At 36.4% G+C, this 24,992-nt stretch overlaps 5 gene segments (V, D, J or C); 3 read left to right on the top strand and 2 right to left on the bottom strand.

Moving 5' to 3' along the window:
- Positions 1–5,697: 5,697 nt before the first annotated feature.
- Positions 5,698–6,730, bottom strand: LOC118804926. The segment is given in 3 exon segments: positions 5,698–5,999; positions 6,474–6,563; positions 6,709–6,730. Coding segments are annotated over 3 exon segments (414 nt in total).
- An 838-nt stretch (positions 6,731–7,568) lies between these two features.
- LOC118804925 lies at positions 7,569–8,080 on the top strand. The segment is given in 2 exon segments: positions 7,569–7,653; positions 7,779–8,080. Coding segments are annotated over 2 exon segments (354 nt in total).
- A 4,004-nt stretch (positions 8,081–12,084) lies between these two features.
- Positions 12,085–14,325, bottom strand: LOC118804924. The segment is given in 3 exon segments: positions 12,085–12,410; positions 13,867–13,914; positions 14,310–14,325. Coding segments are annotated over 3 exon segments (390 nt in total).
- Positions 14,326–14,486: 161 nt separating this feature from the next.
- LOC118806012 lies at positions 14,487–15,013 on the top strand. The segment is given in 2 exon segments: positions 14,487–14,599; positions 14,715–15,013. Coding segments are annotated over 2 exon segments (351 nt in total).
- Positions 15,014–17,950: 2,937 nt separating this feature from the next.
- Positions 17,951–18,532, top strand: LOC118804923. The segment is given in 2 exon segments: positions 17,951–18,026; positions 18,162–18,532. Coding segments are annotated over 2 exon segments (420 nt in total).
- Positions 18,533–24,992: the final 6,460 nt, after the last annotated feature.

The raw sequence follows: 24,992 nt of genomic DNA, 5'->3' as shown, positions 1-24,992 counted from the left end.
TATCTACCTCTCCTACAACAGAATGAACTGCATGTATAAATACCAGCTGATTAGAAAAACTGCTGTATGCTATAAGTGCTGACATGCCTTATTATAATAACACTAATCTGCATATTACAATGTTTTGTCCTTCTGTTCTTCTTTTTCACCAGCTTCTTATGGAAAAAAAATCTGTTCCACCTTAAACGGTGTAGAAGTTACATTCAGACACTTGCATTCTGCTACACCATTTAAGGTGGAATGGACAATTTGAACAAGAAGCCATTTTAAGCCCTGACAAAACAGGTTGACTAGCTAATATAGGCACCATCTTTTGTCTAACAACTGATGAGTTCATGTTACAACCATGCATTAACGTTAAGGTACATTATGGGTAAAAACAATGTTAACGTTAATGTCATTTGAGCTTTTTCTAGCATAAACAAATGTTAACATTAGCTAGTCTACACTAAACCCGATATGCCTGTCTATTGTTAGAGCTGCTAAAGGTACAGCACAGGTTACAGCACAGTGTGAAATGGGTAACAAATCAATTAATTAATAAGATTAACTTTTCTGAGTTAATCTAACAAGATGTTTTTAAGCTGTAAAACACCATAAAAGTAAAAGGCCTAAGGCTTACTTTTTTCAAACTTTCACTGCAGTAATACACTCTTAATAGGGCAAGATGACTGGAAAAGAATATATTTACAGAGACTCTTAGAAAAAGATCCAAGTCTACTGAAAAATTATTCAGAGCTATAGGCTAATTTAGTTTAGAGTAGTTTAGAGTTTAGTTTTAGAGTAAACAGAGCAGTGCTAAGCTAAGCTAGGTGATTCTGAGTAGTAGCTGCTAAGCTAAACACAGGTCTGCTGTTTTCCTGTTTTCTGTTTTGAGGAGTTTGAGTAAAGCTGAGTATGAACTGTGACCTTGTCCACCAGTTTCTTCTGAGAATCTTCTTCGTTACACTCTTGGAACATTAGAATTCTCTGCAAAAGTAAAATGATGGTTTTTGGTTCAAAACACTAACAAAGTTACTATGATAGTGATAGTGATAGTGATAGTAATATTGATAGTGTTCATATCCAAATCTGCATTATCAGTCAAACTTCAAATATGCATGATAGAAAACAAGTTTTTCGTAGCTGACAATGTCATACGTCAGATACAGACTGTTACAATAAACAAAACAAAAAGACTGTGAAAGAAATGTTTAGTGCACAGAAAATTGTGTCTAGAATTTAGAAATGTTTTATCAGAAAATCACCTCACATGCCTTTCCAGACTGTTTTGAGTATGAAGAATATTCTTGCGTTGGGTGACCATTTCAACGATATTGCACATGGTATGTATTAATATACATTATATAACAGTTAATTCCGAACTTAGAGTCTGATTGGTTGAGAAGCGCTCTAACCGTGCTGATATTTGTGATAACAGCACAGCTTTTTCACACCAAAACTGTATCACTCCGCTGACGCGTTGCCAAGAAACAACAAGCTTTATGCGCACAAACCTTAGTTATTTTGTATTTGTGCTTATACAAAACAAGACACTGATAAAACTGATGATTTTAAGACAATATTTGAGCTGCTGCCTGTTTGGCCAGTCTCTGAAGAAGACTGTGACTGCAGATGCACATCAAATTCTAAATCTGCCATTACCATAAAACTGCCAGGTCGAATCCAGTGACGGCAGAACAACTGAACACGCTGGAATTGGATAGAAACAAACAAGAGTACAATTCGGCAAACAAGATTGTACTGGCACCCAGGAGCTTTCTCTCTAACCTATTGGTAACTAGCAAAGATACTTTCTCTATATAGACAAAGCACTTTTTGTAAGTTGCTCTGGATAAGAGCGTCTGCTAAATGCAGTAAATGTAAATGTAAATGTAAGATTGGCTACAAAGCGCTTTAGAGACTGGCTGTTACAAAATGATATTCAGGTTAATTTGGCAGCAACTGAAAAGGCTTAGGTGAACTTGATATGTCTACAGTGAGCTTTATAGTATCAGCAGTTGTCTTGGAATGCGCACAGGGCCTCAACAGGCCAGGGTAGGGGTCATAACCCAAATGTTAAGAAAAGCCATTTTGTTCTTTCAGCAAAAAACAAACCACCTTGGGAGCCACAATATTTTATGTCCATTTTACCATTTTGATCTGTAAATGTGTCTCAGTACGTGCTGATGTACTAGTATGGGCTAAAATATAAATAAACATAAACACAGACTTACTTTGCTCTGCTTTAACCTTTCAGCTATAGTCGCTTTTTTGCACCACCAGCAGGAAACATTTTTGCAAAATGAATAGCTTCTTGTAAAATGTGTCTCACGTTCGACTTTTTACATTTGAATCACCCGTTACACCTTAAATGATGCCTGACACATTAACTCCAGTGTTTTATTGTTAAAACTGTGTTAGAATTGATCAGAGCTTTATTTCACCGCAAAGGAGGATTATTTTATTGTTACCTAAATTTCTAGTTCTGTTGTGGAGCCACAACAGGGCAGTAAAAGAGCCACATTGCTGACCCCTGGGCAGCAAATTATTACTGTTGCATAGCAACAACTTGTTTGTTGCGAAACTACTTTGTGGCAGAGGGTATTGTCAGTATTAAAGCATATTGAGTATGAAATTCAGGGCTTCTTTGATTAATTTTGTTTCTTTATTTTATAAAAAAAAAACATTGTATAAAAACAATAGAACACTCGAGGTTGTGTGTTATCGCAAGTAACATCACGGCTGTGATGATCTAACACATAACTTCTAGTGTTCTATCACTTAAATAATCTGGTGCTACTGTTGACTGATAGTATCTATATCATCTGGAAAAATACGTTCACTGTTACTACTTAAGTATTTAAAGTAAACTATCTTCTGCTATAGTTCATCTGTTTCTGCAGTCAGGAAGATGATTTTCTTGCTGAAGACACTTTGCATTAGCAGCTCATGCCTCAGTGCTCTGGGAGAGTTTATAGCTCTGTCAGTTTAACACTTCATGACTGAGAGCTGATCTACATGATCACACATCAAAAAGCCATCATGGCTTTAATCACCATCTTCATCTGGATGATTGTTACATGTACTTTAGGTAAGAACATTTCTATCAGTTACACTTGATTTTTTTTTTTTTTAGTTTTCAGTAAATTTTTCATATTTAAGAGCATTTTATAATAAAGATCATACATGTAGTTATTTTATTAAACATTTATATTCACACCATTTCTTTATCTCTGCAGGCTCTTTGGGGCAGGTTGTGGTCACTCAAACTGCAGCTAAATCAGCTCAGCCTGGTCACTCAGTCACTATTGACTGCAAATCCAACCCAGCAGTTTCTCAGAATGAGTAGGATACATATTCAAAAGGCCATTATTATACATCCTGGTACCTTCAGAAACCTGGAGAAGTGCCAAAGCTTCTGATATATTTTTCTGATGAGAGATTTTCTGGAGTTTCCTCTAAATTCAGTGGTGGTGGGGGTCATCCTTCATCTGGAGGGAATGGTCTGGACTTCACTCTGACCATCAGTGGAGTCCAGGCTGAAGATGCTGGAGATTATTACTGTATGACTGTACATGAGATCAGTGGTAGCTATGTGTTCACACAGTGAAAAAGCATCGTACAAAAACCTCCCTCAGTCACTCTGCACTGCTGCAGCTGGAACTGATGATACGCTTAATCAGAGTCAACTCTGACAAACACACGTCCTCACATGTTCTATAGCTGTGTTTATAACAGAGCTGTAAAATGGTTACAGTTTTTTACAATCACTAAGAAACATTTTTTACTGTAAACTTTTTCAAAACACTTCATACTCTCTGCAGAAAAATGCAGCTCAGCACAACAGTTTATTTAGATAAGCTAAAGGCTCTACAGCTGTAAAAACCCTTCAGAAACTGCAGAAACATCTCAAAATAAATAAATAACAACATAATAAGATTATATTCAGGGACACCCCAGATTTTTAATTTTGAGAAATTCTGTATTTCATACCAAAGATTTATCCATAGTTCTCACATAACATCCAGCACAGTCAGCATTGGGTTTTACTTGTAAATGATACTTTAGGCTCAATGAACTTTGGTAATGAACAAATTCAGGTAAGGAACACTGTGAAAAACACAGCTCACTAGATATAACAGATAAATACTTTATAGTCTAATATCTGACAACGCAAGCACAGATATGCTCTGAAATCTCCAACATCGAAAGCTAGTACAATCTGCTATTCTAATTAATTTTGTAGACATTAGACAGAAATAAAGCGAATGCTGGAACTGTGCGGTAAATACAGTAATTAATAGAAAAATGTTCTTGACAAACATATTCTGTGTTATGCCAAAACAACCCTGGTCAAATGACATATTTTGTTATTTTTCTAAAACTAAAAAATAAACTAACACATCTGTCTGTCTTGTTTTGTTTTTTTTTTTGCTGAGCTTAACATGTGGTAAAAAAGATATGCCTATTTTAGTGCACAGGCCTCTTTTTTATTACATATATCATGGTATTATGTCAAATTCCGCAAGTAGACAGTAATTGTGCATTTAAATATAGAGATGTGTACTTATTTTCACTAATAAAATCAACGAAATCTGTAATTTTACCAAGGGCACCTAAAATTTGCATATAACACTACAAGTAACAGTTAAAGAACCGGCATTCTTCACTGTACATTTGTAGCATTTAGCAGATATTCTTATCAAAAGTTACTAATTCAATTATGTTATGTTGGAAAGTAACTGAAGCATGAGAAGTCGAGCCCAGTGACTCTTATCGTTATAGTATGGTGTTCTTATCTGAACGAAGAATAAAAGCCCAGTCTGCTACATGCAGAGCAGTGATGGTATCCACCACTATATACTAGTTGTGATGGTTGGTACAGCTCAACAATCTAATTTATTAAAGGCTTGTATGTGATGAATCTTAACTAGCTCTAACCTTACCCATTGTGTATGAGGAAAGGGGAATAAAACATCATAGCTACCAGTTGAGTTACATTAGTGACAATGTTAAGTTACTTGGTGACTAATTTGTTTATCAGTCAAGGCCATCAATCAAAGATTTTTAGCCTGACTAAACTCTACATGGGCTAATGTGTTGCTCTCATGCTGACATTAATGGACCTCAACAACACAAGTGACTCCAGCATTCCAGACTAAACAGTGTTTAAGGTATTAAAAGTATGAAGGACAAATATCACTTAGCCTGACACTCAGCAAGAGACTCAGTGGGTTTGAGTTCATGAGCAGAAGCACAGATTCAGATCTGTCACTCAGAGACAACAGTGATAAACTTTATAAACAAAGAGCTGTTATTTATCTAATCACTGATAGAGCAGAGCACAACATCAGATAACACTGATACAGCTCACACTCACAGTATATATATGATATACAACACGGTAGAGTTTCTACACCCTCAACACTTTGGTAAACTTCACAGGATTTAAATAAAATATCAGGAATTGTTTATGTGATAAGTGTTTTATATTTTTTTATATTTTTTTTTATACTGTGTCCAACACAGTTTTGATTTAAAAAGCTTTTATTTTGCAATCAAATATTAAAGCACATCATTCAGGCAATGAATTAAAGTCATAATTGATGACAATAAAGTCTGAAATGAGGCTGAAAAACTGTCAGAGCTCATCAGCAGAAACACTAAAACAGTGTAGACTGATAGAGAATACGTGTCTAAGTATCTCTAGAACTCTCAGACATCAGTGCACTGCTGTGTGGTCAGGCTGTGGGTGGCCTCACAGCTCACTGCTCGTATGTTCTTCCACTGCTGCTCAGTGAGGCTCAGGGTGCTGCTCCAGCTGTAGAGGCCGTTTCCCTTCTCCAGCACACCCCCACTCACACTCACACCTGACGTCTGGCTGATACCCTCCACCTTCCAGCTCAGCGTCCAGTCTGAGGGGAAACCCTTGTTGGCCAAACACACCAGTGTAGCCTTTCCCTGCTTCAGCTCTACACTGGTGGGGGGCAACACTGTGAGGGTGGGCCGAGAGTCACCTGCAGAGAGAGCGAGAGAGAGAGAGAGAGAGAGAGAGAGAGAGAGAGAGAGAGAGAGAGAGAGAGAGATGATGGTCAGGAGTTTCTATTGTCTGAAATAGTCATATTCAGTTCTATCAGTCTATTCTGAGACTCTTTTCACAGGCGCCCCTGGTCAAATGACATATTTTGTTGATTTTGTAAGTAAAATGAAATGAAACTCATCCTGTACAGAGAACAGACTTCTGCACATTTTAATGCACAATCTCTGTTTATTTGCTGAATTTAACGTATTAAAAACACATTATTTATTTTAGTGCATTCACTGTAAAGGAAGTGTTCACTTATTTTTGCTTAGGACATCAAAAAATATGTCATGACCAGAAGTGTTAAAACCTTCACACATCAGTGTATACGGTTTTCTCTTTTTTCTCTATTTTTCTCTATTTTATTTTGTACTAAATTATACATTATAATAAGAAGGAAATGACTTACTTCCAACAGAGAGTCGAGTTCCTCCATCAAAAGTCCACCACAGTGATACAACCTCATTCAGTGTCTGTACAAAAACCTCCTGCACTAAAGCTGCACTGTTTAACTAGAACAACTCAAACCTGCTACACACAATGATCTCATTTATGATTTATAGCAGCTCCATTAACCAGAAAACCCAAAACACATCACAGATGATGTTTCTAATATAAGATTTACAGCTATTTACAGCATTTACTTCCACTTGCTTTGTTGAACATTGTGACTCCTTCAGTTTATCAGTTTTCTTTTCCCTTTATCTGACCTTAGTTACAACCAAAACATTCCAATAAAAATGGCTTTTAGAGGCAGAAAACAAGTAATCAGCCAGAAAGTATAGATTAATATTCAAAGTGAGCTCATGCCACTGCCTTTTACCATCACTGTGTATCTAATGACTAATAAAGTCTTCTACTGTACATTGCTAATATCTTTAACAGCTTGTTTTTCTGCACTTACTTTCAACACTGAGTTTGGATGTGCCTCAAAAAGTCCAAGAGTTAATCTCATTAACTCACCATCCAAAAACCTCCAGACAGATTCTGACAGACATAACAAGCTAAAAGCTGAAAGTCTGGCAGAAGATAAAGTTTATAACAGCTTATCGCCCCCTACTGGAAAACTGCACTGTGGCCATATGAGGAGATACATTTATCTGCTAATGACAGAAACTACAGTGTTCATACACAGGAAGCTGCTTTCAGTGACAGATTTTGTCAAAATGCCTGAAAGATGAATATGAAAAGCAGAAAAACTAAAAATATGAAAAATAAAGAAAAAGTCATCTTAAAAAAGAAAACAAACAAACAAAGTACTACAGTACTTGATTGTGGAGTGATTTTAATACTTCAGCACTGTTGAAAAAACACATCTTGAGCAAATTAAATTGACAAATAATGGTATTTAAAGTTATTTAATGAAAAAGTCTCATGATCTCCAGTTATGAACTTTGGTAGTTACTGCATATGAAAGACAGGAAATGCGGTTGATAGAAGAGGGTTTTGCATGATCACAGCTCCACACTCTTTAAGAGTGCTGGTGTGATCAACACTGGAGACTTCAGTCCTTTCAGACTCACTCACACACAGCAAAATGATGACCACACTGATTCTACTGCTGACCACACTGACCTTCTTTCCTCAAGGTGAGAGCACATTGATTTCTACACTCTTCTGAAGTGTTGAGTCTGATAACAGTGTAATTTTAATACAAACCATGTTTTAATATTTTTTTTATTTTTTTATTTTTTTGTTTTCTCTCTTTCTTAAGTTTCCCATCAAGAGGTTCAGTCTCCTGAGTTTCTGTCTGTTGAAGCAGGAAAGAGTGTGTCTATTAGCTGTACTGGAACTAGTGGAATTGGTGATGATATGAGTTGGTACCTGCAGAAACCTGGAGAAGCTCCTAAACTCCTTATACATGATGCGAGCACACGTCAGTCTGGAGTTCCAGAACGATTCAGTGGTTCATATTCAGGGCTTAACTTTCAGTTTACCATCAGTGGAGTTCAGCCTGAGGATGCAGGAGATTATTACTGTATGGGTTACTATGGTAGTACAAGGATCACACAGTGAAAAAGTGTCATACAAAAACCTCCCTCAGTCAGACTGTACAGAGACTACACTGCTGCAGCTGCATCTACTGCAGGTGTTGAGGGGAGATGAAGAGACACAAATGCATGCCAGAACTCTGTACCTACTTAAGTGATTTATAGAATAATGTCATTGACAAATATGACACTATAGGGCAGCAAGATTCATAAAAAGGGTAGGCTGGGGGGTCCTGGACATTTCAAAAGATAAAAAGAACCCACATAAGCTAAAGAAAATTGATCTTGGGGGTCCTGTCTACCCCATTACTCCAGTTTAAGTATTTCAAACCTCAAGCGTGCCTCAAACTGACAAGAAACATTCAATATGTTTGTCAGAAAATCATCAACACCAATGAAGATGAAGAAAAAGTGCTTTTAGCCAATAAATATCTTTTTGATACAGATTTTTTGTTTTTACGTTAGGGTGTTTGAGAATGTGTGATTGGTAATGCCTGTTGCATCATGTGATAGCATATGCACAACAACCAATGAATGACTGGAATTTTAATTGGTTCAGCAAACTGAATAATAATTAGTTTCTTCTTTTTATGGGACCAACCAAACCTACCTGCCTATGACTGAATCTATTTCTTCACTAAGTGACTGGTGTATTTTAATTAATTAACCAAGAAATGTAGTCTATTAGACCTACTAACTGTGACGTCTCATCAACTTCTAAGTGTAAAAATCATTTATATGGACATATAATAATAATAACAACAATAATAATAATAATAATAATAATAGTAATAATAATAATAATAATAATAATAATAATAATAATAATAACTTTATTCATTATTGCTGTTATATCTGTGTCAATATATTTTATCAAACCCCATGACCCCTTTTATCAATATATATTTCATCAATATATTTTATGAGCCCATTTTACATGGTCACATGGTTACATAACCTGTCCTCTAGATTCCAGAGCACCTTCACTAAAGACTGTAAAAACATCGGTCAGTTCTTTATCTACCTCTCCTACAAAAGAATGAACTGCATGTATAAATACCAGCTGATTATAAAAACTGCTGTATGCTGTAAGTGCTGGTATGTCTGATTGTAATAACACTAATCTGCATATTACAATGTTTTGACACTGTTTTCTTTTTTTCACCAGCTTCTTATGCATAATTTTCGGTTCCACCTTGACTGGTGTAACAGGTACATTCAGACACCTGCATTCTGCTACACCATTTAGGGAGAAATGGAAAATTTAAATGAGAAGCCAGTTTAAGCTCTGACAAAACAGGCTAACTAGCTAATATATGCACAATCTTACTGCCAACAACTGATGAGCTCACATTACAACCATGCATTAACATTAATGTGCAGTGACATTATGGGTAAAAACAACATTAACGTTAATGTCATTTTGGCTTTTTCTTGCCTAAACAAACGTTAACATTAGCTAATCCAACACTAAACCCAACATACCTGTCTACTGTTAGAGCTGCTAACAGTACAGTACAGTTTACAACACAGTTTACAATAATTACTAATCAATTAATTAATATGATTAATCATCTAACAAGATGTTTTTAAGCTGTAAAACACAGTAAAAGTAAAATACCTAAGGTTTACTTTTTCATTTCTTCTCAAACTTTCATTGCAGTAAAACACTCTTAATAGAGAAAGACAACTGGAAAAGAAGTAATTTATTGACACTGACTCATGTCTCGGAGTCAGGGTTGACTCTTGGACAATCACTCAGAGTTGAGGTAATATTTTATATTATTATTTATATAAATGTTATATTTGATTCCTCTTTTATCTTATAAAAAGATCCAACTCTATTTAAAAAAACATTCAAGACTATAGACTAATTTAGTTGATTAGAACCCCCATAAGCATTTTTATCTGCAGGGACTCTTAGTCTAAGTGGGGGGCTGGGTTTCTTTAGGAGGAATGGTTTTGAGAGACTTCTCATAGCCTGGAGTAAACAAAGGAGTGCTAAGCTGTTGATTCTAAGCAGTAGCTGCTAAGGTAAACACAGATCTGCTCTTTTTGAAAGGTGTTTGACTAAAGCTGAGTATGGACCGTGGCCGTGTGTCCTTGTGACCTTGTCTCCACGAGTTTCTTCTGAGAACCCTCTTCGTTACACCCTTGGAACATCAGAAATCTTTAAAAAAATTAAATGTTTGTTTTTGGTTCAAAAAACAAATAATTAACAGTTACCATAAGAGTGATAGTGACAGTGTTTATAGTAAATTGATCAGTGAGTACTCAAGTACTGTGCTGTACTTAAGGACAATACTTTGCGATATCTCTGCTCAGCAGAGCATGACAGAAAATTGTACAGAAAATTGAGTCTAGAATTTAAAAATGTATGTTTTATCAGAAAATCACCTCACATGCCTTCACAGTCTTGAGTATGAAGAATATTCTCGCATTGAGTGACCATTTCAATGATATTGTACAATGTATTTATTAATGTATAATAATATGATGCTACTGTTGACTAATAGTTTCTGTATCATCTAGAAAAATACATTCACTCTTACTACTTATATTTTTATAGCAATATATCTTCTGCTATAGTTCATCTGTTTCTGCAGTCAGGAAGATGATTTTCTTGCTGAAGACACTTTGCATTAGCAGCTCATGCCTCAGTGCTCTGGGAGAGTTTATAGCTCTGTCAGTTCAACACTTCATGACTGAGAGCTGATCTACATGATCACACATCAAAAAGCCATCATGACTTTAATCACCATCTTCATCTGGATGATTGTTACATCTACTTTTGGTAAGAACATTTCTATCAGTTACACTTGATAATTATTATACTTCTCAGTAAATTATTCATATTTAAGAGCATTTTATAATAAAGAATGCTCATGTAGTTATTTTACTAAACAGATATAATCACACTGCTTCTTTATCTCTGCAGGCTCTTTGGGGCAGTTTGCGGTCACTCAAACTGCAGCTAAATCAGCTCAGCCTGGTCATTCAGTCACTATTGACTGCAAATCAAACACTGTAGTTTATCATAATGAGCAAGGGACAACTTCCAAGGGCCGTTATTTTACATCATGGTACCTTCAGAAACCTGGAGAAGTGCCAAAGCTTCTGATATATTATTCAGATGAGAGAGAATCTGGAGTTTCCTCTAAATTCAGTGGTGGTGGAGGTCATCCTTCATCAGGAGGGAATGGTCTGGACTTCACTCTGACCATCAGTGGAGTCCAGGCTGAAGATTCTGGAGATTATTACTGTATGACTTATCATGTGATCAGTGGTAGCTCAATGTTCACACAGTGAATAAGCATCATACAAAAACCTCCCTCAGTCACTCTGCACTGCTGCAGCTGGAACTGATGATACGCTTCAGAGTCGACTCTGACAAACACACGTCCTCACATGTGACTCCAGCATTCCAGACTAAACAGTGTTTAAGGTATTAAAAGTATGAAGGATGAATATCACTCTGACACTCAGCAAGAGACTCAGTGGGTTTGAGTCCATGAGCAGAAGCACAGATTCAGATCTGTCACTCAGAGACTACAGTGATAAACTTTATAAACAAATAGGAATCTCTGCCAATTTATTTAATTATAGAGCCGTTTATAAGAGCTGTTATTTATCTAATCACTGATACAGCAGAGCACAACATCAGATAACACTGATACAATGCACATAGTATATATATATATAATAATAAAAATATCAGGAGTTGTTTATGTGATAAGTGTTTTATATTTTTCCAAATACTTTTTGATTTTCTTCAAATACAGATAATAATCTCATCTGTCTGCATCATGAAAATATTACCAGAGTGAAGATGGTCCAACACAGTTTTGATTCAAAAAGCTTTTATTTTGCAACCAAATATTAAAGCACATCATTCAGGCAATGAAATAAAGTCATAATTGATGACAATAAAATCTGAAATGAAGCTGAAAAACTGTCAGAGCTCATCAGCAGAAACACTAAAACAGTGTAGACTGATAGAGAATACGTGTCTAAGTATCTCTAGAACTCTCAGAGGTCAGTGCACTGCTGTGTGGTCATGCTGTGGGTGACTGGGCTTTGGCTGCCCTGTCTGGCCTCACAGCTCACTGCTCGTATGTTCCTCCACTGCTTCTCAGTGAGGCTCAGGGTGCTGCTCCAGCTGTAGAGGTCGTTTCCCTTCTCCAGCACACCCCCACTCACACTCACACCTGATGTCTGGCTGTTACCGTCCACCTTCCAGCTCAGCGTCCAGTCTGAAGGAAAGCCTTTGTTAGCCAAACACACCAATGTAGCCTTCCCCTGTTGCAGCTCCACACTGGAGGGGGGCAACACTGTGAGGGTAGGCCGAGTATCACCTGCAGAGAGAGAGAGGGAGAGAGAGAGAGAGAGAGAGAGAGAGAGAGAGAGAGAGAGATGATAGTCAGGGGTTTCTGTTGTCTAAAATAGTCACATTCAGTTCTATCAGTCATTCTGAGACTCTTTCACTTCCCTTTAACAGACTTTATGTTCATAAAGCAGAACTGAGAGCAGCAGACCATTCAAACACATTTCACAGTTTATAGTAAATAATCAACATGTTGATACAAAAAAGACAAAGTGGGTGATTTAGAGAGTTATTTTTAATTAAACACCATTCACATTAGAAATCAATCAACTAATTTAATGAAATATTTATTATTATTTAACCGGTTATTATTCATTAATCAGTGTAGGTCTAGTGATTTAATAATTTATAGGAATAATGACTCTATACAGTCGAATGTAAAGTATGGGCACTACTGATCAAATGATATGTTTTGCTGATTTTCTACATTCTCTACAGAGAACAAACTCAAATATGACATGTCAGTGTTTTTTCATATTTTTTAAATTAAATTATTGATGAAAAACATAAATACAAAAATTAATTAAAATACATTGAACTAAAGTAACTGGAAGGAATTATATATACTGTCATGTACAGGCGCCCCTGGTCAAATGACATATTTTGTTGATTTTCTGAGTAAAAAATAAATAAAGTAAAACTCATCCTCTACAGAGAACAGACTTCTGCACATCTTAATGCACAATCTCTGTTTATTTGCTAAATTTAACATGTTGGAAACAGATTATTTATTTTAGTGTGTTTGCTGTAAAGGATGTGTTCACTTATTTTTACTTAGGACATCAAAAAATACATAATTTGACCAGAAAAGTTAAAACTTTCACACATCACTGTATATGGTTTGCTATTTTTTTGTTCTATTTAATTTTGTATTGAATTATACATTATAATAAGAAGAAAATGACTTACTTCCAACAGAGAGTCAAGTTCCTCCACCAAAAGTCCACCACAGTAATACAACCTCATTCAGTGTCTGTACAAAAACCTCCTGCACTAAAGCTGCACTGTTTAACTAGAACAACTCAAACCTGCTACACACAATGATCTAATTTATGATTTATAGCAGCTTCATTAACCAGAAAACCCAAAACACATCACAGATGATGTTTCATGATTTATAGATATTTATAGCATTAACGTCTACTTGCATTGTTCAACATTGTGTCTTCCTCGGTTTATCAGTTTTCTTTTCTCTTTGTCTGACCTTAGTTACAACCAAAACATTCCAATAAAAAAACAACAAAAAAAGCTTTCAGATGCAGAAAACAAGTAATCAGCCAAAAAGTCTACACTAGAATTTAAAGTGAGCTCATATCACTGCCTTTTACAATCACTGTGTATCTAATGACTAATAAAGTCTTCTACTCTACTTTTACTCCCATATTTCTAAATCTAATATCCTTATAGGCTTATTTTTCTGCACATACTTATGACACTGAGTTTGGATGCTCCTCCAAAAGTCCAGGAGTGAATCTCTTAGACTCACCATCCAAAAATCTCCAGACAGATTCTGACAGACACAACAAGCTGAACTCTGCTGTGAAGATAAACTTTATAGCAGCTTATCGCCCCCTACTGGAATATTGTACTGTTGTCATTTGAGAGAGAGAGAGAGAGAGAGAGAAAGAGACTACATGAATTGATGTGTGTACATTTATTGGCTAATGATAGAAAACTGCAGTGATCATATGCAGGAAGCTGCTTTCAGTGACAGATTTCGCCAAAATGCCTAAAACATGAATATGAAAAGGAGAAAAACTAAACATATGAAAAATAAAGAAAAAGTTATCTTAAAAAAGAAAACAAACAAACAAAGCTTTCACTGTGTACTACAGTACTTGATTGTGGAGTGATTTTAATACTTCAGCACTGTTGAAAAAACACATCTTGAGCAAATTAAATTGACAAATACTGGTATTTAAAATTATATAATGAAAAAAGTCTCATGATCTCCAGTGATGAACTTTGGTAGTTACTGCATGTGAAAGACAGGAAGTTCAGCTGATAGAAGAGGGTTTTGCATGATCACAGCTCCACACACTTTAAGAGAGCTGGTGTGATCAACACTGGAGACTTCAGTCCTTTCAGACTCACTCACACACAGCACAATGATGACCACACTGATTCTACTGCTGACCACTCTGACCTTCTTTCCTCAAGGTGAGAGCACTTTTGGTTCTACACTCTTCTGAAGTGTTGAGTCTGATAAGAATATAATTTCAAAACAAACACTGTTTTAGTATTTTTTGTCTTTTTATTTTCTCTCTTTCTTCAGTTTCCCATCAAGAGGTTCAGTCTCCTGAGTTTGTGTCTGTTGAAGCAGGAAAGAGTGTCTCTATTAGCTGTACTGGAACTAGTGGAGTTGGTGATGATATGAGTTGGTACCTGCAGAAACCTGGAGAAGCTCCTAAACTCCTTATACATGATGCGAGCACACGCTGGTCTGGAGTTCCAGAACGATTCAGTGGTTCATATTCAGGGCTTAACTTTCAGTTTACCATCAGTGGAGTCCAGCCTGAGGATGCAGGAGATTATTATTGTATGGGAGCTTATAGTGGAAGGTTCACACAGTGAAAATGTGTCATACAAAAACCTCCCTCAGTCAGACTGTACAGAGACTGCACTGCTGCAGCTGCATCTACTGCAGGTGTTGATGGGAGATGAAGAGACACAGAGCAGAACTGCACACACACACACACACAAAGTTTCTTTCACTTCCACACACAACTAAAAAACACCTACTGACTTTAATGTAAGCAACATTAAGAACAATATTGAGAACAAAATGCAAAAGCTCTCCAGAAGTAACAGATGAACACTTCCTCATTTACTTAATTTACAGAATTGAACAACAGTAGTATTCTGATATCTCTATGGTATAAATTCAACAGAGTCTGCTGTGTTGATTAAGTTTCCTGAGATTTGGTGGTTGTAAAATTCATGCTGGAACTCTGTACCTACTTAAAGGATTTATAGAATATTGTTATATCGACAAATATGACACTGTAAGCAAGATTCATGTTGAGAGCAGGTGGGGGGTCCTGGACAGTCCATAAGAAAAAATGAGAAACCCTTAGGAGAAAAAGGAAATTGATCTTGGGGGTCCTGTGTACCTCATTACTCCAGTATAAGTATATCAAAACTCTAGCACATCTTAAACAGATGAGAAATCGGTGTGATCGGTAATGCGTATTGTATCGTGTGATAGCATGTTTTTCGCAACAACAAATGCATGTCAGGAATTTTACCCATTCATCCACTAAACTGAATTATAATTTGTTTTTTTTAATGGGACCGACCAAACCTGCCATGACTGAATCTATTTGTCCACAAAGTGACTAGTGTATTTTAATTAATTAATTAAGGAAGTTTGTCTTTAAGACCTGCTTACTGTGTCTTCTCATCAGGTTCTAAGTGTAAACAGCATTTAGATGGACATAATAATAATAATAATAATAATAATAATAACAATAACTTTATTTATTATTGCTGTTATATCTGCATAATTATATTTTATCAGACCCCATGACCCCTTTTATCTATATATATATATATATATATATATATATATATATATATATATGTATATATATATATATATATATATATATATACATATATATATATATATATATATATATATATATATATATCAACATATTTTATGAGCCCATGACCCATTTTACATGATCACATGGTTACATACTCTGTCCTCTAGATTCCAGAGCACCTTCACTAAAGACTGTAAAAACATCAGTCAGTTCTTTATCTACCTCTCCTACAAAAGAATGAACTGCATGTATAAATACCAGCTGGTTATAAAAACTGCTGTATGCTGTAAGTGCTGGTATGCCTTATTATAATAACACTAATCTGCATATTACAATGTTTTGTCAGTGTCTCCTTCTTTATCACCAGCTGCTTATGCATAATTTTCAGTTCCACCTTAAACAGTGTAGCAGTTACATTCAGGCACCTGCATTCTGCTACACCATTTAAGGTGGAATGGAAAATTTAAATAAGAAGCCAATTTAAGCTCTGACAAAACAGGCTAACTAACGGCCAACAACTGATGAGCTCACATTACAACCATGCATTAACGTTACTGTGCAGTGACATTATGGGTAAAAACAACATTAACATTAGCTAGTCTAACACTAAACCCTACATACCTGTCTACTGTTAGGGCTGCTAACAGCACAGTGCAGGTTACAGTACAGTTTGAAATGGATTACAAATCAATTCATTAATATGATTAACTTATCTGAGTTAATCTAACGATGTTCTTAAACTGTAAAACACAGTAAAGGCAAAATGCCTAGGGCTTACTTTTTCATTTCTTTTCAAACTTTCATTGCAGTAATACACTCTTAATAGAGAAAGACAGCTGGAAAAGAATTGCTCTACTGACACTCACTCTAGCATGTCTTAGAGTCAGGGTTGAGCCTTTGATAAAGACTCAGAGTTGAGGTAATATTTTATATTATAATTTATATAAATGTTATACTTGATTTCTCTTTTAATCTTAGAAAAGATCCAAGTCTACTAAAAAATCGCTAATTCAGCTGATTAGAACAATGTTCTTCTGCAGGAATTCTTAGTCTAAGTGGGGGCTAGGTTTCTTACAGAGACATGGTTTTGAGAGACTTCCCGTAACCTAGATTAAACAAAGGAGCTAGGCTGGGTGATCCTGAGTAGTAGCTGCTAAGCTAAACACAGGTCTGCTGTTTTTCTGCTGTAACTGCTGTTTTTTTTGAGAGGTGTTTGACTAAAGCTGAGTATGGACCATGACCTTGTGACCTTGTCTCCACCAGTTTCTTCTGAGAACTCTCTTCGTTACACTTTTGGAACATTAGAAATCTTTAAAAAAGTAAAATGTTTGTTTTTGGCTCAAAACACTAACAAAGTTACCATAATAGTGATGGTGATAGTGATAGTGTTCATATTCAAATCATCAAGTAAGTCCTAAAGTACTGTACTGTACTCTACTTAAGGACAATACTGAAGCATTTTAACTTTACATCTCTCTTCAGCATCCATTCCAGCTGCATAATCAGTCAAACTTTGAATACGCATGATAGAAAACAAGCTTTTCATAGCTGACAATGTCATACGTCAGATACAGAATGTTACAATAAACAAAACAAAAAGTGCGGAAGAAATGTTCAATGTACAGAAAATTGCGTCTAGAATTTAAAAATGTTTTATCAGAAAATCACCTCACATGCCTTTCCAGACTGCTTTGAGTATGAAGAATATTCTTGCGTTGGGTGACCATTTCAATGATATTAATACATTGTTGTGTTAATATACAATACTATGGAGCTACTGTTGACTAATAGTATCTATATCATCTAGAAAAAATACATCTTCTGCTATATTCCATCTGTTTTCTGCAGTCAGGAAGATGATTTTCATGCTGAAGACACTTTGCATTAGCAGCTCATGCTTCAGTGCTCTGGGAGAGTTTATAGCTCTGTCAGTTTAACACTTCATGACTGAGAGCTGATCTACATAATCACACATCAAAAAGCCATCATGACTTTAATCACCATCTTCATCTGGATGCTTGTTACATGTACTTTGGGTAAGAATATTTCTATCAGTTACATTTGAAAATTCTTAGACTTCTCAGTAAATAATTCATATTTAAAAGAAGTTTTATATTTCGTACATATAATTATTTTATTAAACATAGTCACTCTTTTTTCTTTATCTGCAGGCTCTTTGGGGCAGGTTGTGGTCACTCAGACTGCAGCTAAATCAGCTCAGCCTGGTCATTCAGTCACTATTGACTGCAAAGCCAACACTGTAGTTTATCGTCTTGAGCGAGGGCTAACTTCCAAGGGCCGATATTATACATCCTGGTACCTTCAGAAACCTGGAGAAGAGCCAAAGCTTCTGATATATTATTCAGATGAGAGAGAATCTGGAGTTTCCTCTAAATTTAGTGGTGGTGGAGGTCATCCTTCATCAGGAGGGAATGGTCTGGATTTTTCTCTGACCGTCAGTGGAGTCCAGGCTGAAGATTCTGGAGATTATTACTGTGTGACTGCACATAGGATCAGTGAAAGCTGGGTGTTTACACAGTGAAAAAGCATCTTACAAAAACTTCCCTCAGTCACTCTGCACTGCTGCAGCTGGAGCAGATGATACGCTTAATCAGAGTCAGTTCTGACAAACACACACGTCCTCACATGTTCTACTGTTGTGTTTATAACAGGGCTGTAACATGGTTACAGTTTTATACCATTACTATGAAACATTATTTTTACTGCAAAGTGCACTTTTTCAAAACTTAAACTCTCCTCTCTGCAGAAACATGCAGTTCAGTACAGCAGTTTATTTTATGACCTAAATGCTCTACATCTATAAAAAAAAACCCTGCAGAAACATCTCAAAAGAAATTAATAACATACTGATAAGATTATATTCAGGGACTCCCCAGATTTTTAATTTTGAGTATTTCTGTATTTCACACTAAAGATTTATCCATAGTTCTCTCATAACATCCAGCACAGTCAGCATTGGGCTTTACTTGTAAATGATACTTCAGGCTTGACAAACTTTGGTAATAAACAAATTGAGGTAAGGAACATTGTAAAAACACAACTCACTAGATATAACAGATAAATACTTTATAGTCTAATTTCTAAAAATGTAAGCACAGTTTTGCTCTGATATCTACAGTGTCTGAAATCAGCACAATCTACTATTTTAATTAATGTTGTAGACATTAGACAGAAATAAAGCAATTGCTGGAACTGTGCAGTAAATACAGTAATTGATTTTTTATCATGAATTTTTTTTATGTCAAATTCAGCAAGTAAACATTGTGCATTTAAATGTAGAGATGTGTACTTATTTTCACTTATAATATCAACAAAACCTGTAAATTTACCAAGGGCAGATACTCCCAAGAGACTAATTCAATCATGTTATGTAGGAAAGTAACTGAATCATTAGGAGTCGAGCCCAGTGACTCTTATTGCTATAGTATGGTGTTCTTGCCTGAGTGGAGAATTAATATCCACTACTATATACTAGTTGTGATGGTTTCTACAGCTCAGCAATCTAATTTATTAAAGGCTTGTATGTGATGAATCTTAACTATCTCTAACCTTACTCACTCTGTATGAAGAAAGGGGATTAAAACATTATAATTACAAGGTGTTTTATATATATATATATATATATATATGTGTGTGTGTGTGTGTGTGTGTGTGTGTGTGTGTGTGTATACACACCTGGAAAGTATAGTTTTCAGGCTAGATGTCTGGGTGTCCAGTTTTGATTTTCATTTTTCCACTTTTTGCAATGGTCTCTCAAATTGTAGGGGGAAACAAGCAATAAAATCTTGTTGAACATGTTTGTCACTCCTCACTTCCCTCCTCCTATCGCCAATTTTAGGCCAATTGAGTCTTTTAGCATAATTAGTGTTTTAATGCAATGGCCAATCATAAAAAGAGAATATGTAATTTCTCATTCACCCTTAAACATGATGGTGTTTTTACCTTGAGAGCCTATTAAACTTCAGATTGACATAAACGGAACTGACTCAATAAAACCAGTCAACAGCCTTTTGAACTTCTTACTCAAGAAAATCACTGCCAAAGAAGATTGCATTATAGCTGCTGAACTAACATTAGTGTATAATGAAATCATGTTTTTTTTTTGCTTTCCCTGTACTGATTCCTCAAAAAACACTTTTGTGAATTTTGACTTTAAGAGTAAGAGTATAGGGGAGTGTTTGCTTTTGGCTTGTTGAAAAGGTGGCAACCCTAATATGGTAAGTCAGTGAGTGTTTAATTAAGCAACATAACATCAAATTAAAACATACCATGAAGTCCACAAAACATTATGACAGACAGTATACCAGCTTATGTATGGAATATTAAAATATCTGAACAGAAAATGTGCTACATGTACAAAAAGCTTGCATTAAACCTCAGTAAAACCATATCTTAAGCAGGTTTAAGACAAACCTCTGTTAAACCTAATATGATATGGAATTTTGAAATGACTCAGCAATTGGGTCAAGTTCAAACTGCAGGTGCGCTTTAAACTGCAGCTTTCAAGGACACGACAATGGAGCTTAAGAACCCATGTGACTCATTCGGGTTTAAGCTCGTGTTAAACTCTAAACCTCAGCAAAGCTAATGACAGAGCAATTGCCCCAGACAGAAACATAGCAAGGATCCAGTATATATAAACCAAAGTGTATAAACTGGTATACACAAACTGATACATGCATAAACCAATGTAAACAATACATAAACCAATACATATCCTAAGTAACCAAACTTCTCATGTTTTCCAGGTAGGGTCTCAAAAAGATCTACACAAACACACATTCACGCACACACACACACACACACACACACACGCACACACACACACACACATGCACTCCCACACAGAGATGCACTCACAAGTATCCATTTTGCTTAATATCACTTTGAATAAGAATTCTGGAATTAAGTTGAAACTCTATTTAAAAGCACTAGACTACTATAATATTTATAATACTCCAGCATCTGAAACATCAACAAATTCATTAATTGACATTAAGCAAATTCTGCTTATATTTATTTATTTATTTATTCATTTACAGCAATGCTTTCTTTTATTCATTAGCCCTCTCTTTTGCTCAAACACACACACACACACACACACACACACACACACACACCTGTTAGAAAAAACAGCAAAATTAATGTGCTTTAGATGCTGGTATGCCGGTCAACTAGCATGACCATGTTAGTTGACTGACATAAACCAGCTTCTACCAGCATGTAAATCTTGTTTTAAATCTCTGTTTCTTTAAAAATTAGAGAGCTACTGTCTTAAAATCCTGGGCTTACTTCCTAATGCATTTAAACATTGGTGGCAGATGGACAACAGGAAACTGCATATTCCATTGTTTTAATGGATCAGAGTCAGAAAACATCACTCTGACCACAGCAGTAAGCAGAATGTTCCATCTCAAGTACAATTTTCCAAGCTTTTGCTTTTGGCCGCAGCACTGGAATAAACCAGATGTTTTTTCAGAAAGTGCTGAATGCACATATTCAAATTCCAGGCATACCTGCTCATGTACATCAACTCCTGAACAGCAAAAATACACCTTTAGAAATATTAGTGTGTGTTCAAAACACAAATGAGTCACCAAACATTTTTTAATGCCAACACGTAAACACAGCACAAGGCTTACTGTTCAGTTACCATATGGACTACAACACAAACTGACTATTCTTAAGTTTATTCTAGTGCAATGTTTATAAGGCTACACAACACCTACATAGGTCTTTCATTACAACGGACATTAACATATACTTATAAAGGCTTATTCAAAGTCAGTTTCTTTGCATTTTACTGTGAAAAAAATTGTGTTAAATCTGTAAAATACTGGCAATAATGAACAGTGTGTTTTATAATTACAGGCAGATCATTCGACTGTTCAGTTATTCTGAGTTTGACCCCTCAGTTTTGTTTTCTACAGTGTTTTCATGCTGAAGACACTTTGCATTAGCAGCTCATGCTTCAGTGCTCTGAGAGAATTTATAGCTCTGTCAGTTTCACATTTCATGACTGAGATCTTTTCTAAACAACAACAACAAGCCTTTTTTAGAAAGTATAACTCTGTTAACCATTTTCTGTCACAATGTCTCCCCCTTCTGGGAGACTCTATCCAGACCTGCTCAGTCTGGATTGCCTCATTCCAGTCCCTGCTCCTTTCTGGCCCCGCCTCTTCATTATTATATGCACCTTCATTTGGCCTTGTGTGGTTCCTGTTTTCACACCTAAGTTCTAAGCCTTGTTCTCTTTGGACTGTGGGTTTCCTGTGTGCCACCTGTACTTTGCTTAACTGGTTTTAAATTATGGATGTGCCCTGTGTGTATATGCCTGCCTGTTTTTTGACCCCTGCTTGTAATGACTATGAGTCTTGGACTGTCCAGAATAAAACTACTATGCACATGTATCCTGCCTACAAACCCCTAATGCTAGATCTTCATCTGAAGACTTTTAGAAATGTAAGGTAGTGGCATCACACAACTTTTTTTTTTTCCTGAAATCACTTTTAACTGAAACATTGAATATTTTGACTTCACCTACAGGAACTGCAAGGGCGTAATTCTTTTTCAGTCTGGTTCCTAATCAGGCAATCAGTATTGACTTTAAATCCAGCACTGGAGTTTACAGCATGGCAAGCAGTTCTGTATCTAAAGATTACTGGACAGAAAGATTGAGAAACTCCTACATTTTTGACACTGTACCACATGAGAGCTTCTGGAGTCTCCTCCATGTTCTCAGGTGAAGGCGATTTTTCAGCTGGAGGGAACAGTCTTGATTTCTTGAAGACTATCACTGAGTGTATTTACAAACTGGGATCAATCAGTAAGTTGGAATCAGAGGCCCAATTTAGAAGTTGAGAACTGGGGACTCCTGACATCCAGTAATTTCCTAGTTGGACCTTCAGCTACAGAGATGTGGAAAAAAGTGATTTGATCAGATGAATCATCCTTCACCGTATTCTCCACAAGTGGGCAGCGTACACCAAAAGAACAGTATATGTCTAAATGATTTACCCTTACAGTGAGGGGGTCCAGTGACTCTTTTTTGCTATGGGATCTGATATGGTTTGGATTCACTTGTCGCCTTAAAGGCAAGGGTCACTGCAAATAAATTCAAAGTTATTCGCATTGATCAACTTTATGATTACTATTCTGAATGGAGTAATCTCTTCCAGGTTGACAATTTCCCCAACAACATGGCATGAGGGCCCCAAACTGAATGATCTGATAAATGCCAAAATGATATAAATCATATGCTAGTCTATGTGCAATTGAGCAGCTAGGGAGATTTTGTACTGATATTTTTAGACAGAGCTCTCCACCACCACCATCATTAATTCTACTCTGTACTACATCCTAGAACACCTGGATGGCCCTAACACTTATACATGTTCTGAGAATTCCCATTGTAGGTCTAATAAAGGATTATATTTTACTGTTTATAGACTTTAACCCTGCTTTCAACACCATCATTCCCGACCTTAAACTGTGGCAGCTAAATGTCCCCCCATTTGCTTACTACTGAATAAACAACTTCTTGTCTAATAGGAAACAAAATCAAATGACCAAAACATACCTGGACCGTGATCACATTTCTGATCCTCTCTGCTTCAGTACTGGTGCTCCACAGAGCTGTGTGCTCTCTCTCTTGCTCTAGTCTCTCTACACCAATAACTGCACTTCTGACAGTTACACTGTTAAATTTATTAATTTTGCAGATGACACTACTCTGGTCAGTCTCATCTCAAACAACGATAAGTCCACAAACTGAGAGGAAGTAAAAATATGTGCCCTCACAATGGGATAAGTTTGATGTTCCATACAGTTGCCTTTCTGATCATAAAACTCATGAAGTGCCCCTCTTAGAGGCCCTTCCAATTAAGGAAACACAGTGAAGTGCCCTACAGTCTCCCCTACAACATGCCCTCTAAGGCAGGCTTTTCAAAAGAGGGTGCCGCAACAACAGTCTAGGGGTGCTGCCAAATTTACCACTCAAACCCTGCTTACATTCAAATCTCACTGCATGGCTGCTAACAAACCTTTTCTGCATTTTGCAAGGGGCTGATAAATTAGGTTAATATCTAGCAAGCATTTTGATGTAGTCTCAGATGCACTGTCCTTGTATTTTTTTGCCCCTGCCCCTCAAACAGCCTGAGTCCAGCACTGAATGGGTGGACGCAGCACTGCAGTTATGAAGAAGGCCCTGCAGCACTTGTATTTCCTGCGACAGCTCAAGAAATTTGGGCTGCCTCAAGCACTGCTGGTCCAGTTCTACACTGCCATAACAGAGTTCATCATCACATTCTCCATCTGCATCTGGTTTGGCTCTGCATCTTCGCACACCAAGCGCAGTGTACAGTGAACAGTGCGATGTGCAGAGAAAATCATCGGCTGTCAGCTCTCCACCCTTGAAAGTCTTTACTCAACTATGATGAGGAAGAAGGCAGGGAAAATCACGGCTGACCCCTGACACCCCGGTCATTCTCTCTTCCAATGGTTTCCCTTTTAGTGGAGACAAGGTATGAGAGCCCCAAAGACTTGGACCAGCTGTCATCTCTTCAGCTTCTTTCTGCAGGCTTTCATCCTCCTAAGCAAAGACCGTTCTCACATCCCTCTGCTTTAAACTGCTGCACATGCACTTTATTACACACACTGTAATGTGCACCACTGTATATTCCATGGCATAATGATTCTGAATAAGTGTCTCTCCCACTTCACTCCACTGCAACCAGTGCACATATGCACTTTAACTTGATGCAATATACAAATGTTAGAAATTTGTTCATATTTACATTTACATTTGCTGCTCAATTCTTTTAGCTGTACAAACTGTGTATATGTACCTCAGTATTTGATTGCCACTGTACTTAAGTTCCATTGCACACCCTACTTGCAAATTGTTTGTGTATTGTCTAAATTATGTTTTAATATAGTATGTCTTTTTCTGTATTATATCTGTATTTTATTGGATTTCATTT

This window comes from Colossoma macropomum, unplaced genomic scaffold, assembly GCF_904425465.1.
Source record: "Colossoma macropomum unplaced genomic scaffold, Colossoma_macropomum, whole genome shotgun sequence".
In the NCBI taxonomy this organism is placed as follows: Eukaryota; Metazoa; Chordata; class Actinopteri; order Characiformes; family Serrasalmidae; genus Colossoma; species Colossoma macropomum.
This window is presented reverse-complemented; position numbering and strand designations above follow the sequence as displayed.